The sequence below is a fragment of the Tiliqua scincoides genome, chromosome 1, assembly GCF_035046505.1.
Source record: "Tiliqua scincoides isolate rTilSci1 chromosome 1, rTilSci1.hap2, whole genome shotgun sequence".
NCBI lineage: Eukaryota > Metazoa > Chordata > Lepidosauria > Squamata > Scincidae > Tiliqua > Tiliqua scincoides.
The window spans coordinates 266,531,392-266,547,404 of NC_089821.1; the positions used below are offsets into that span (position 1 = coordinate 266,531,392).

General features: G+C 44.7%; 1 protein-coding gene across 4 annotated transcripts in view; it reads left to right on the top strand.

The window, feature by feature from the left end:
• The first annotated feature begins 6,050 nt into the window (after positions 1–6,050).
• Positions 6,051–16,013, top strand: part of MAP4K3 (mitogen-activated protein kinase kinase kinase kinase 3) — an 86,680-nt gene continuing 76,717 nt past the window's right edge. For all 4 annotated transcript variants that reach the window (XM_066625269.1, XM_066625278.1, XM_066625286.1 and 1 more), the window contains exon 1: positions 6,051–6,268. In XM_066625269.1, coding sequence (XP_066481366.1) covers positions 6,158–6,268 — 111 coding nt within the window. In that variant the 5' untranslated portion in view covers positions 6,051–6,157. The remainder of the gene's footprint in view (positions 6,269–16,013) is intronic.

Below are 16,013 nucleotides of genomic sequence, written 5' to 3' on the forward strand. Positions count from 1 at the left end.
CAATATTTGATTGGCAACCCTTGAGAGTTTCTACAACTCTGCAAGCAGATTGTGGGCATTCTAGGTGAAAGGGTGAGCTTTGGCTTATCTCTCATCATGATAAAATAAGTGCATGTTTAGGCCTGGCACGGCACCTACCTAAGCAGGATTGTTTGACACCATTTTTCCCTAGCAGGACTTCTATGTGAATTAAAGGAGGGAATTCACTGAATCTACAAGGAAGGAGCAAGCAGCACCCATTGAATTTGCACCCACACAGCTGGCACAGAGACATTGCCAGAAAAAGATAGTACGTTTAGACTCATGATGAGCCATTTAGTTATTTGATTTTTCTCTGTAAACCGCTTTGTGAACTTTTAGTTGAAAAGCGGTATATAAATACTGTTAATAATAATAATAATAATAATGCTTGGAAGGTGATATAGATCATTGAGCAATACTATAGATAGATTGATATACTAGTTCCCAGGGGCAAATCCAATGTTTGTGGGGGCCATGAGCACTACCAACTCCAGAACCATGCATGTAGACCTGGGCTCCAGGTTGAAAATTTCCTCCATGTCTGAGGTTCACTGGGTGGGTAGACCTGGTCTCCCTTCTGGACTTGGAGCCCAGATCTACCTGCTGGGTAAACTGGGTTCCCATACCGCTGCTTCTAGGTGGGTAGACCTGGGCTCCCGGCCATGCTTGGGCTGTTTCTCATCCCAGTAGGTGCCCTTTCCCGCTGGCATCAGTTGGGGGACACACACCCATGACCCCCCCCTTGGATCCGCCCCTGGTAGTTCCAGACTTGAACTTTAGATATAAAGAGGTTGGGGCCAACCTGTTCATAAGATGCACTTCAGGCAGCAGATGGGGGGGTGTGACTGTCCAGTGTCCCCATACCCACCACCATGAAAACATCCACTCTACCTGCGTACCTCTGCCACCACATGGTTTAGGATGCCCACCCACCACAGTCACCATGGAACCAGCCAGCTGCCACCCATTCAGCCTTCACAAGAGCACTCTCTGCCATTGCCCGTGCACCAGTAGATGAGCAAATCATTCCTCCATGTTCTCCTCCTACTCTATGCTGAATTTGAAAAACCGGAAGGGGAAGAAGAGGAGAGGAAAGAGATAGGGAGACGCACTTACTAGGCATTGATCCATACTCCACATCCCACCCTGCAGTGGCATAGCTAATGGTTGTGTGCCGGTGCCAAGCTCAAAATGATGCCCGAAAGTGATGTCACAGCTGGAAGTGATGTCACACCCAAGCTTTTTAAAAAAGTGAAAACTGGGAGAAACCCACCTCCTTTCCCCCAGCAGCTCGCCACCTGCTTGCTCTGCTGTCTTCCTCCAGCCAGTGACATAGCTAAGGCATCTATCTGCTACCTAGGTCAAAGAAGATTTGTAGCCCCCCCCCCCAAGACAAAATCAAATTTAATTAAGTAAATAAATAAAAAGTGTTCCCCTGATTGGTTTGAGACACTGTGCTGGGGTGAAGAGGGATGGTTATTCTCCCCCTGCTAAATATGAGAGGAGCACCACTTGAAAAAGTGCCTTTTTACCCAGTTAGCAGGGGTAACTGTATTATGATACATGGAAAAGAGAGTTGACTCATACTAACACTTTATTGGTTCCATGCTGTATCATAATAACATGTCATTGCAACATGTCAATAACATAATAACATGTCATTGGTTCTCAGAACAATCAGTCTCATAGGTCAGTTTTGAGTTATAGAAATCCACTTTTTGTTCCATAAGGCTGTTGCGTTTTCATTTTCTAGTTAATTGGCCATAACATTTGATAGAATAAAGATATTCCAATGCAGTTTATTTCATTGCATTCTGCATTAAATTACCTTTCCAATTATATATAACATGATGGTATTATTCATACATACCAAGATTTTCACAATTTTTGTCACTAGTGTCAAGCTTAGCTTGTTGCTCCCCTAAAGCTTGATACACAGTGCAACTGCTACCCCCTGTACCCCCTTAGCTACACCACTGCCATCCTGTATAGATACAGTGCTGGGGCAACCCAAAACCCCTGTAATTCCAGGTTGGGGATGGAAGGACAGTGTCTGGTGTCCCCTGCTTCAGGAATCAGGAGATCTTGGGCCATTGCTGTAAAAGATTTCATCACAGTGTTTATTATGAATGTGTTTATAGTGTGCCTAAAATAACTGTGTTTACTGCATTCTTCCTCCCATAGTTATAAAGAGGTGTGTGGGTGAAGCCCAACAAAGAATTACGTTATAAACACATGCATCCTACTTTTCATTGTGATATCTTAATGCTCAAGGGAGATACCATGTTACAATTTTGTTAACAGTATTGTTGCACCAGATACTGGGTTTAAAAAGCTTATACTCAAATGTGCCACCTTCAGGGGCACCCTCAAATGCACCCTTTAACTTTCTCCCACATAAGTGAATGACTGCTGCTTATTCATATGAAATCTCTGTATCTGAGGACAGTGGTGCAGTAAGGGACAAAACCCATCTCTGTGATACTGGATGACTTAGTCTTCGCCAACTGGGACCCAATGAGGAGCATGCAGAGTGCACAGAAGCATATTTGAGCTCCCTATCTGGTCACCTTTCAGTACACATAACATAAAAAGAGTTACCCTGAATGCATCCATCTTCTCCAGCATTCTGCACCCCACAGTGACTAATCAAATGCTTCTGGGAAGTCCGTACATAGGGTGTGAATGCATTGTGCCTCCAGCACTTTGCCCCCCACCCCTGCCAGCAAATTTCAGTAAAATACTACTTCTTAACATGGAGGTTCAGCAAAGTTGAAACACCTTTGGCAATCCATTTCCCCCCTTATTTAAGTGTCAACTATTGGATTGCTTACAATAAAGATGGAAACATAATTATTTCATAACAAATTGTAAATTTTATTTATTTATAATTCTATTTATATTTTAACATTGCTAGATATTGACTCAGAAGTCAGTCCCATTTGAGTCAATGGGACTTACTTCCAGGAAAGTGTGGCTAGGATTGGGCTATCAGTTGGCTAGTGCAGGAAAGGGGGATAGAATCCAGTGTACACCATCATCACCAGATCCTCCCCACCCCTTCCTGCCTCTCCCACTGACTTACCTGCTCCAGTGGGCAAGTTGATGACATGAGCTGAAAGGCAGCAGTGTCTTGGCAGTGCATTACTGAGTGTATTGCCAGAAAGCACTTTTGCAGCAAAAGTGTTAGCACAGTACTAAAGCTGAATAGGATGGGCTATTATTTATTTATTTTTCACATTTTTATACCACCCTTCCTCCAAGAAGCTCAGGGCAGTGTACACAGCTGCTCCCTTCCTTTTGTCCTCACAACAACCCTAGGTTGAGGTAGGTGAGGCTGAGAGAAAGTGACTGGCCCAAGGTCACCTAGGAAGCTTTGTGACTGAGGGAGGATTCAAACCTGGATCTTCCAGGTCTAAGTCCACCTCCCAAACCACTAAACTGACATGAACGAGCTTCGCTTTTGTTCACCAGGTCAGGGTCATGAGAGTACCAACCCTATTTCCTCTAAGCAGCAAATAGCTCCTCTTGGGCTACCATCAGATATGTCTCAGGGCCCAATCCTATCCAATTTTCCAGTGCCGGTGCTGCTGTGCCAGTGGGCTTCCTGTGCTGGGGAGGCAGTCTCAGAGGCCTCTTCAAGGTATAGGAACATTTGTTCTAGTATCTCAGGGCTGCATTGCGGCTGCACCAGTGCTGGAAAGTTGGATAGGATTGGGCCCTCAGTTTCTCCACTAGCAGCATATGCCAACTGAGCACAGAGTCAGGATTCAGAGTCACTAGTATTCCTCAGTTCTGCAATATTTAAGTCAGACCAGGGCCCATGAGAGGGGGATAAAGGGAGTAATTTGTACCTGGGCTCAGGGTCAAAAAGGGGGTCCATGAGCCAAAGGAGGGGGCCCGGAAATTTTCTGGGATCTTATATTTTCCTATTGCATCCAAACTAGCTAACTTCATGGGATGCTGGGTATGCAGTGGCAGATGCTGCTGCAAGCCATATCTGCTGGGTCAAGGAAGGTGTACATGACACTCCTTAATACAATGTCAAATCTGGGAGGAAACTGGCCTGCTACAGTAGCTCTTTGGCTTGTGAATCTGCTAACCATGAAGCTGGTACAGGAGCTCAGGGACACAGATGTGGGACTACAGCTGCTGCAGAAGTAAGTTTTGATACACACAGGACACTTTCTGTTCTAGTGTGAGCCTAAACACTATGAAGCTAATTTTCTGCAATGATTTTCTATATTTAAAAGATTTTAGAGAAACTTAGGAATATGTTTGGTTTTCCAAATTAATGTATCCAGCTGCTGATGCTGTGCAGGTAGGTAGACCTGGCTTTATGTTGGGAAGCCCAGGAGAGCTGGGCTCTAAAGACTTTTCTGGCTGTTGCTATCCTCTCCCTGTCCAATTTTGCTTTCTCCCCACCCCTGCTCACTCCTTTTGTCACCCTCCCCTGCTCTATTTCACATCTCCTCACTCATTTGGGAAGGGGTCCAAAACAAAATTTATCCCCCGTTAAAATTCCTCTCAGAGGTTCTGAGTCACACAACAAGTGAAGTCCAATTGATTTTTTTAAATGAGAAATGTTATCAGCATCCTAATGCCAGACAAACAACACAATCCTACATATGTCTACTTAGAATGAAGTAAGGACTCAATCCTATCTCACTTTCCAGGGCTGGTGCAGCTGTGCCAATGGGGTGAGTGCTGCATCCTGTGATGAGCAGTCAGGAAGGTCTCCTCAAGGTAGGGGAATGTTGTTTGTTCCCTTACCTTGGGGCATTGTGGCTACATTGGTGTTGAAAAGTTGGATAAGACTGAGCCCTAAATCCCATTGTGGACAATGGGGCTTACTCCCAGGAAAGTATGTGTAGGATTGCAGCTTTAATGTTCATGTCAGGCAACTTTCCTATCTTTCAGAGGGATACTGCAAAGCTGTTCTCTATCCCTTTTTCAGTTTGTTATTCCAGCTGAGCCCCTGGTGTTGCCTGTTGGTGTATTCAGAACACTGAGTATGGGACCAGGCAACACAAACAGAATCCTCTGTGGATTAGGTGTCAGATGTAAAAAATATTTTCATATCTTTCGTGGCCATGATGAATGTATCTGGTGAAATATCTCACAGCCCAATCCTATGCATGTCTATTCAGAAGTTCCATTAGAGTCAATGGGGCTTGCTCCCAGGAAAGTGTGGATAGGATTGGTTTGTTAGACTGTTAAGCCATTTCTGCCCAACTTTGTATACACGCAACAGGGATCAAATTCTTAACTTGACAATGACAGAAAAGACCAAAATGTATCTGTACCATAAGATGACTGGTTCAGGCACTGAAATAACTTGGAATGTATAGTTTGTAATATAAAAAAAATTGACCAAACTGAACTATACTCTGCTAATAAAGTTATTAAGAAACAACCAGGTGGAAAGATCTGAGAATTATCTTGGTTTGGCAAGCTACCTACCTTGGGAGATCCTTTATGGCAAAAATTAATTGGCAAGTTCATTTGGAATAGATGGAATTAGCTGGAATTACAGCATCATAGATTGTAAATCTGAAGGCAGGAGTTTGCTAATATTGGTATAGTGTCTTTTTATTTTTTTTTATTTTAGATGCTTTACAGATAACCAGAAGTTTCACAGTGTCTCACAGCACAAGCCTATACATGTCTACTCAGAAGTCAGTCCCACTAGAGTCAGTGGGGCTTACTCCCAGGAAAGTGTGGCTAGGATGGCAGCCTCAGAGCCCAAGCCTATGCATGTCTACTCAGAAGTCAGTCCCACTGCAGTCAGTGGGGCTTACTCCCAGGAAAGTGCACAGGGCTGCAGCCTCAGACCCCAGCGAAAGCGCTCTCGTGCTCTCCACAGCCACCAGCACCGCAGCCGCCACACGCGGCGCGACCAATCCGCCTCCACTCTGGCGCCTAAGCCCCGCCTCCCCAAGCGCGAGCCTCCCCTCCCTTCCCCGGACGCGCATGCGCAGAGGGCGGTTCTGGGCGCCATGTTGGCTGAGAAGGCAAGGGGGAGGAGGCGTCGGGAGTGAGCAGTGCGGGTCTCTCTCCCTCCCCCTTCCCCCCCACCCACCTGCTCACCCTCTTTCCCTTCCCCCCGGTGTCGGCCGTGACGGAGCGGGGCGCCATGAGCGTCGGCGGCGGGGGGCGGGTGTGCGACCTGTCCCGCAGAAACCCCCAGGAAGACTTCGAGCTCATCCAGCGCATCGGCAGTGGCACCTACGGGGACGTCTACAAGGTACGCGCGCTGAGGGTGGCCCCCTGGGCGTCCTGCGCGGCTGAACCCCCGGGACCCTCCGGCCACGCAGGATGCAGCCCTGCGCACGCCTTCCTGGGAGCAGGCCCTGCGGAGCGCCGTGGGACTGGCTCCAGCAGACCTGCGTAGGGCTGGGCTGGGCTGGCTGACAGGCTGCCCCTTCTGCTCTGCGGGTGCTTGCAGGGAGGGTCTGAGTAGGACCCCTGAGGCTTTTCTGCCCTGGCCCCTCTTGGCTCAGGCTGCCCCCTCAGTCTTGTCCGTAGACGTGGCTTCCTCTGCCCCCTTGTTCTGCAGCCCCCTCCCCAAACTCTGCCTTCTCTCCCTTGGAATGGAGCTGAGAGTGTCTCTCTCTCACTTCTTATTGGGGGGCCATTTGCCACAGCAGATGTTCACCCTCCTCGTCTGACCTGTCATTGTGACTCTTCCCCCCCTTTTCCTAGCACAAACCCCACGCCTGCTTTGCCGTCCACCTCTTAGTGAACTGACTCACCACACAGGCACTTTCTTCCCTTTTCCTGCAGCTTGGGAGGAATGGGGTGGCAGGGTTGCTGAGGGTAGCCTGAGGATCAAGGCCTGTATTGGGATGTCACTGTGGGCCTTGACCCTTCTGCATTGCAAGGCAACCCACCCTCCTCTCTCATGTTCGACTTGTCATGATGGGCCTTGACCCATCTGCATTGCAAGGCAACCCCCCCACCCCACCCCCCATGTTGGACTTGACAGTAAAGACCAGTCCCCTTCCTCCCTCAACCTGTCAATTCCCTTAACCTGTCAATTCTCCTTTCTAGATGGATTTCTCCTTTCTAGAGAGAAAGCTGAGATGCAGTTTAGATCAGGTTCCCTAACCAAGTATTTTAGGACAAACCTACTTAAATCTGATCCACCCCTCCAAATTCTGTAACCCCCCCCCCCACATGCTCCTTTTGGTTCACCAACCATGACATTCCTTTTCCTGTGGTCCAATCAGTTCCCTTCCCCCACTTGTCAGTCAAAACATAGCAGTCTCCTTCCAGCCCATAGGATTGTGCTTTCAAGGGTTTTTCTGCCCTCTCAGCCTTTCCTGAGGCTAGCGGACAGTATCATCTTTCCTTTGGGGTTGCTGTGCTTGAAGTTTTTTCTTTTCTGCTACAAAAGTTGTCAGTTTGATATCAAAGCCCTGAGGTTTCTTCCCATTCCCATGAACAAAGTCTAGGCTTTTGGAAGGTGATGGATTCTTGATTATGGGGGTGTCAAGTTCGAATGCATGTGAGAGGCTTTGTTAAACCAAAAGAATACTCTCCAGCTTTCCTGTCAAACTAGAGCACAGCTCCTGGCAAAGTCATATGCTGGAATGCAGAATTCCCCTTTGTAACTTCATGAAAATAGGTTTAATGTTTTTTAACCTTTCTTAGTGGGGGAACAAATAGCATTTGCCCTGTCATTCAACAGCGCCTCACATCTCCAGGCTCCTTGGGGCTTGATCATAGCAGCATTCAAACATGTTTTTTAATCCAGATTGGAGCAGTACTACATTAGATATGTTACTGAAAGTGGACCAGGTTACAGTGCAGGGATTGTGTTTTTTGTCTGTTATTTGTCTCACCCCAATATTGATTGAAAAAGAAAGCAAAAACTAGTATGATAAATGTAACACAATGAACCCTCAGTATTCTCAAAAATTGTAAGCCATACCCTTGATCCATGGGTACATGTAGAGACTCCTGAGTTCTAAAACTGCTTGTGTGGGGAAAAGTGGGAGAAGCTGCTCAGGAGGATTTTGAAAGGAAAAGAAAAAGTCTGTATTTGTGACTTTTGAGGTTGGGGCTCTGAGGTGGCGAGTGTGCTGAGGCTGCAGAGCCTAGAACAGTGTTTCTCAAACTGTGGATCGTGAGCCAGTTTCAGGTGTGTCCACATTCATTTCAGTGTGTATTTTATTTTTTAATAGATTAGACTTGATGCTACCATGACACGTGACTGCATTTGGGGAAATGTTACAGATCTATACTTTAAACAGACTACTATATATATGCTTTTAACAATGATAGTCAATGGGGCTTAGCCTCAGGTAAATGTGGATAGGATTGCAGCCTTTAGGACATTGGGGAAGTTTGCTTTAAACAGCTCAGCAACTGCTTGGAGGTTTAGGAGGGTTCTTCTTTGTTTCAAATAAATTTTAAACATATTTATTGTAAATTTTTAATTTACTTACTTGATTTGGTTTTGTTGTATGGGACTGTTAAAACTTTTTCTGCTCAATGATGTTACTTCTGATCATGACATCACTTCTAGTGGGTCCCAACAGATTGTCTTTTTTAAAAGTGGGGGCAACTGGCCTAGAGGATTGAGAAGGTGGACCAGATCTGACCTGACTGAGGAGACTGAATTCAGTCAGTCATTCAGGCTGCAGTTCTGTATGTGCTTACCTGGAAGTAAGTCCTACTAGGATTGAATATTTTCTAGTAGTTATTTGATTTTTTTCTCTGTAAACCACTTCGTGAACTTTTAGTTGAAAAGTTGTTTATAAATACTGTTAGATAATAATAATAATAATAATAATAATTCTAGTCCTTCTGAATAAACATAGGATAAGGTTGTTATCTATGTTCCACTTAAAATTAACATTTTGTCTCCTTTAATATTTTTTGTACTGTAAGAAGAGCCTTGCTGGATCAGCCCACAGGCCCATCTAATTCAGCATCCTGTTTCTCATGTTTTCATATCCAAGCAGATATCCTCCATGAATTTCTCTAGTGCAGGGCTTTCCAAACTCGAGCCTAAGGGCCAAAGGGAAAACTCTCTGCTCTGTGAGTGGAGCTTACCATTCTGCCTGTGTGTTACATGTTGATCTGGGTACAGGGACGCCCTGGACAGTCACATCTGCCCAGTCATCCTGTTGCACAGCCTTCTGGGATGCCAGACAACTAACGCGACTGCCCAGAGTGTCCTGTGCCCAGATCTGCATGGCAGTAACATGGTGTGGTGGTACAATGGTGAGCTCTGGTCTGGATGGGGACTGGTTTTCCTATGCGCAGCAGTCACGAGTTTGGCGTCTGTTGGTTTAGTCTAATTAAAGCTATCTAAGCTAGTGGCCATCATCACATCTTATGGTAGAGAATTATATTAATGATGTGCTGTATGTATGATGTGCTTTGCCTCTTTAAGGAGGTTACTACAGCCTTTCGGAGCTCTGTTAAACTATTAAAGGTGATTTTAAGACTGAATTAAGGCACTGACAGACAAGATGGGGAAATTGTACAAAGTAAATAATTGAGGTGATGAGATAAACTTGGTGTTTCACAAAGATTTTGAAAGATTTTTGTGATTAGAGTATGGATTTCGATTTAGATTAGAACAGAGATTCCCAAACTTCCTCTGTTCATGGCACCCCAAACCAATTTTTTCACAGCGCTCCTTGCTGTGTTTACCTGGAAAATTTGAAATGTCCTGCAGCATCCCTGTGAGTTTGCTGCAGTACCCTGGAGTGTTGTGGCACGGTTTGGGAACCATGGGTTTGGAGCAGTGGAACTTTTTAGGACCCGGACCCACTTTTTAAAACGACATTCTATCTGGACCCACCTAGTTTTATGAACCTTTTAAAAAAAGTGTTTACTGGTTTCTCAAGCATCTGTTTTTTATCCTTTTTATTTTGTGTGTGTAGGGGGGGGCAACAGCCTTCTGGAGTGTTTGTTGAGCTCCACATTCATCAGATCAGGACCATTCTGGTGGCCTCACATTCCTGCTCACCTGGCCTTTGATAAGAGCCAAGTCATGTTTGTCTACTCCTCAGTAAATGTGCACTTAAATGGTGACTGCTGCCTGATTTATGAATGCCAAGGGTTGTGGCTATAATGGTGATTGGGCAGCAGTGCTTCCCCCCATGTAGCAGCTTGTTTAACCCTTGATGCACATAGCCTAATCTGCCTTGTCAGTTTTGTGACCCACAAAAATTGGGTCGCAACCCACTGGTGGATACTGACTCACAGTTTGGGAACCACTGGTTTAGAGTATGTATTCAGTTCCATACAAAATAATAAAAGTGTTTCTAATTCTACTATGGGTAACAGTAGAGAGAAACCATACTGGAAATATGTCTGGCGTTCCCCTTTACAAAAATTGCATTGGATATTTTAAAAGTTGTGTTCTCCAAACCATTGAGAAGCTATGTGAAATAAAGTATTGGTAACCTGTTTTTCTAAGCATAGAGCCAGAAGACCTAGTTACATTGACCTTTCTGATTCTGTAAGGATTTACAGAAATGCGTAATTGAATAGTTGATTTGTCTGTCCTATTAAAATAAGAATGATGTTGTTGCACAAAATTACAGTATAGTAACTGAGACAGGAAGCCTTAAATCTTAGAAATCCGTAAAATGCCAACTTATAATAATATGGCTTGCAAGGAATGTTGGTGTAATACTCTAGATAATGCAAGAAAATCAGGAAGTGCATGCTTGGGTTAATAGTATTCAGATGACTAGCTTTGCCTTCTGTATACATGCTTTGAGGATTTCAAGGAAGGTTGTGCAATTTTGAATAGTTAATAAGCCACTGACAAACTTTGTTTAATCAAAACAATCTCTAACTAATAGAACATTAGCTATTGGCAGGAGTCCACAAGTGTGGTTACCTGTGGCAAACAGAAATTTAATTCTGACAACTAGCAGGGAATGCTTCCAGTATGCTCCACCATAGCTGTAATATATTCTTTAAAAGCTGCTGGCAACACAGAAAGCTAGATAGTGCTTCTTTCAAAATGGTGCCTGATTGAATCTTGTGCTGAGATACTGTCACAGTTGTTGTGGAAGGGTTGCTTCTTCCTTGTAAAACTCCTTTGCCAGGCAGTCGGTACAAAAAGTATCCTTTTTCTTTGCCAGTGAAGCAGGAAATGAGAAATCTCATGTCTGTTTGGCTAATGGGAACAATATTTGTCTATCAAATTCAGCCAAAATTTATGGCTTCTGACTGTTGGGTGATATGACATGTGAATATTGGTGAAAAATGTGAAAGATATTGGTCATTTTACACATTGCACAGATGTAAACCCAAATTTATCACTGACAGCACAGTCCTGGGCATGTCTACCCAGAAGTAAGTTGTGTTCTATTCAGTGCAGCTTATTCCCAGGAAATTGTGTACAGGTAAGAACATAAGAACAGCCCCACTGGATCAGGCCATAGGCCCATCTAGTCCAGCTTCCTGTATCTCACAGCGGCCCACCAAATGCTCCAGGGAGCACACCAGATAACAAGAGACCTCACCCTGGTGCCCTCCCTTGCATCTGGCATTCTGACATAGCCCATTTCTAAAATCAGGAGGTTGCGCATACACATCATGGCTTGTACCCCGTAATGGATTTTTCCTCCAGAAACTTGTCCAATTCCCTTTTAAAGATGTCCAGGCCAGTCGCCATCACCACATCCTGTGGCAAAGAGTTCCACAGACCAACCACACGCTGAGTAAAGAAATATTTTCTTTTGTCTGTTCTAACTCTCCCAACACTCAATTTTAGTGGATGTCCCCTGGTTCTGGTGTTACGTGAGAGTGTAAAGAGCATCTCTCTATCCACTCTGTCCCTCCCCTGCATCATTTTGTATGTCTCAATCATGTCCCCCCCTCAGGCGTCTCTTTTCTAGGCTGAAGAGGCCCAAACGCTGTAGCCTTTCCTCGTAAGGAAGGTGCCCCAGCCCCGTAATCATCTTAGTCGCTCTCTTTTGCACCTTTTCCATGTCCACTATGTCTTTTTTGAGATGCGGCGACCAGAACCGGACACAATACTCCAGGTGTGGCCTTACCATAGATTTGTACAACGGCATTATAATATTAGCCGTTTTGTTCTCAATACCCTTCCTAATGATCCCAAGCATAGAATTGGCCTTCTTCAGTGCCGCTGCGCATTGGGTCGACACTTTCATCGACCTGTCCACCACCACCCCAAGATCTCTCTCCTGATCTGTCACACACAGCTCAGAACCCATCAGCCTATATCTAAAGTTTTGATTTTTTGCCCCAATGTGCATGACCTTACACTTACTGACATTGAAATGCATCTGCCATTTTGCTGCCCATTCTGCCAGTCTGGAGAGATCCTGGTGAGGAGGACAAGGGAAGGGAGGAAAAAAGCTGTGTTATACAGGGTTTTGTTGGCTAGCCTAAGAACAGAACAACACTAAACATTTGAGTTCCCAACAGCCGGCTTACAAACAAATTTCGAGAACACAACCTGTTTGTAAGTTGGAGACTTACTGTATTAAAATAACATAATTAACTCAAAAATATAAAATGTAGGTCATTTTCTCCCACTGCAGGCTAATTTATGGTAATCACCTCACAGTGTAGTTGCATGTGGTACTGTAACATAAGAAAGGTTAGCATACGTTACCAAATGTGATTTTTTTTTTTAGATTTGAAGCATTCACTGAACTCTTTATAGGTTCTTATTCCATGTGAATCGCTCCCATGAAGTGACTGCAGAGTTACTATGCAAAGGGAAAATGTTCAGGATACTGAGAATGCTTCTTTGTATTGGAAAAGGAAGTAGTCATTCTTTTCTGTGAAGGACAGGGGTATTCTGAGACTGGTTTCAGGGTAGTGGCATGTGTTCTCTCTCTCTCAGGTTTTATTTCTCTCATATAACAAGAAAGCAGGAGTTTGTTAAATTGCACTATTTATGTCAGGTGTCAGCTACCATAGAGACCTCTTGGAGTTTTTTGGTGCATTTATATCAGGATTGTAGTGTGATCCTGATCATGTTGCTTAATGGGTCTAACCAGTTTTCAAGAGAGCATATTGTACAGGTTGTTGTTCATTCTGTTCATTTGCTGGCATTTCATAGAAAATGATGACTTATTCGTTGGCTTGGTCTATTGGGATTTGGGCGGTGATGATCACTTATAAAAGCTGGCAAAGAAAACCTTGTATTACATACTGAATTTTCTTCTGCCGGGGTGGGGGAGAGATATAGCAGAAAACCAGCCACTTAACAGATGTCAAAACTGTATACAGTCCTGCAGTTTCCTTTTATAGTCTCCCATTGCACTGGTGCAAGGGATAACTACTTTCAACTTGTTTGTTGCACATTTTATCATCATTTATAAATCATATTCAGATTTTCTAGTAGTGTGTTTGAGGTGGCTAACAAAATCAATGTTTCTCAAAATATTTATAACACAAAATTATAAAAGTCTTATGAAAAATTATTCTTGATGGAATTCTGAATTTGGACCCTCTCTTGCCTTCTGACAGCTAATTTTTTGTCAGCAGCAGTGATGATAAATGTGGGCTGCTTTTGGCCTCTGACTGCTGCTGGCAGTCAGTGATTTTCTAAGGCAACAGCAGTGATGGCAAACTGGGGGATGGGTTTGGCCCAGCTACCACACATACTATTCTTTACTTTTGCAGTAGTTCAGATAACTTGCAGTGCAAATTTGCAAAGTCCAACTTCTTGCCATGGTAATAGAGATCCATATACTTCTCCTAGTAGATTAGGATTAGGCAGGGATATTCAGTACTCTCCCCCACACTTTCACAGTATGAAAGTCATATGAGCATAGGTTTTGACAATTTGCTTTGAATCTGGACCTTGCTTCTTGTGATGTGCAGATAAACTCTCCCTCCCCCATTAAAGTGGAATAGGACCGAAATGGAAATGGAGAGAGTGAAAGTATTTGTGCTTAGGAAATGGTTAAAAAAGCATTTTTAGAGACAAGAACAAGAGACCTAGGTGGGGGTTGCAAAATTTGAAAGAGGGTGAGCAAATGGAGAAAAGGGATGGAAAGGCTGGATGATAGGAATAAAATGATCTTGAAGAGCAAAAGAGAGGGGAGGAAAGGATTTTGAAAAAGAAAACAGAAGCAAGGAAGAGAAGTTGGACAGAGGAAACAAGTGAGCAGATCGTACAGCAACACATGTGTACATGCATGTACAACCATCTACCTCCATCTCTGCTGCTGCCACCACATCTCCTCACTGAGGTTGGAAAAAACAAGCCAAATGAGAAACAGTCACTGTATGCATGTCAGCTTACCATGCAGGGAGTTAGCCACCACTCAGGCTCTTCCTTGGTGGAGGAATGTAGGGCACCCCATATCTCTAGCTCTGTGTCTGCTGCTCAGCTGTGCTGGTGAACCAAAGCCTGGTTGAAATTTGAACTCCTTACAACATACTCGGAGTACCTTGTCTGAAGGGAGGGAGAAGAGACAACTGAAGTCCTCTGCATTTACCTAGGAATAATCCCTATTGAACTTAGTGGGATTTACTTCCAAGTAGACATGCATAGGTTTGTGCTGTAGAGAAGAGGAAGAGTGGAGGAAGATAGTCTGAGGGAGCTGCTATCTGGGTGGACAAGTGGGGGCCTTGAGAGAGAGTCCAGCCTATAGAAAGAGAGATTTGAATGAGCTGAGAGAGAGAGAGAGAGACAGACAACTTTGGCCTGATCCAGGAGGGCTGTACTTTCGTTCTTATGTTCTTGGTTTGTATGAGCCCTCCATACACTTTGCTTTATCTGGATTTTCACCAAATCGTAGATCTGCTTTTCATCCTTACTTGCAAAATAGAATTTGTGCAAGCTGTTCAGATCAGCACTGGTAACTAGGGTCAAACTCTCCAGGGCTTGCAACACCATCGTTTGTTAGTTTGAGTGCATTGGAAACTACCTTCCTGGTTTTCAGCTAACCATAGTTTACTTTTCTACCCTTACCAAGAAGCTGTAGTTTGCTGAAAACAAGGAAATTACTAATCAATTGTGGTGTCCAGAAGAGGAGGGAATGTGTGAGCAGAGGCTCTTGTTCATGTAACAGCTAACCATCAGGGATGGGGACCTGAGTCTGAGTTGCAAAAATGTGTTTTTCACTGACTCGTGCAGACTTGAGTCACCTGTGTCAATGACTTGGGCATTGACTCCAGTCTGAGGCCACTCACTCAGCACTCTGTCCCCACACATGCAGACTTGAATTTGAGGCCTCTGACTCAGCACTGCGTCCCCAAACATGCAGACTTGAGTCTGTCTGGGTGTGCTTGCTTACTTTTTTTGGCACATGAAAGACCTTGTGGGGCCATCATTCAGACCGGGCAAGCAACAGGGAAGTTCCAGCCAAGAGCAGGGAACGGTAAATGTTTTTTCTTTTGGATCCAGTGGGGGGGAGGTGGGAGTGGGCTCTCTTTCCTGTCTCTGAAGAAACTGATGATCATTGGATGAAGGATGGGCAGTGTGAATTTTAGTTTGGATAAGGGAGCACAGAAGGAGGAGCTCAAGGGGGTTCTCACCTTAGAATTGGCTGGAGAAGCCCACGGAGGGGAAAGGCGGTTTGTAGCAATCACACTTTGCAACCATGTTGCTCCTGTGCTCTCCATTGTTATTTGGGAGGAGGAGGAGGCCTCAAATGGGACTACTTTTGAAAAGAGCTGCAAAGGATTGGGTCATACTAGTAAACTTCCCAGCTGTTGTGCGTGACTCTCCTCCCTCTTGCTGCTTCTGTCCCCAGTCTCTTGTAGTCCACCCCACCCCTCCCACCTTGTTTACAGATGGGATGGGGACATCAGGGAAGTACCGTATTTTTTCGCTCCATAAGACGCACTTTTCCCCCCCATAAAAGTGGGGGGGGGAAGTGTTCGCGTCTTATGGAGCGAATACTGCAAAGCTGCAGGCGTTCTCAGGGCAGCAGAGCCTCCTTGGCAGGTGTTTCTGCCCCTGACCAGGGTCCTGCCTGGGCTCAATGGTAATGCAAATGCAATGGTAATGCAAATGCAAATTG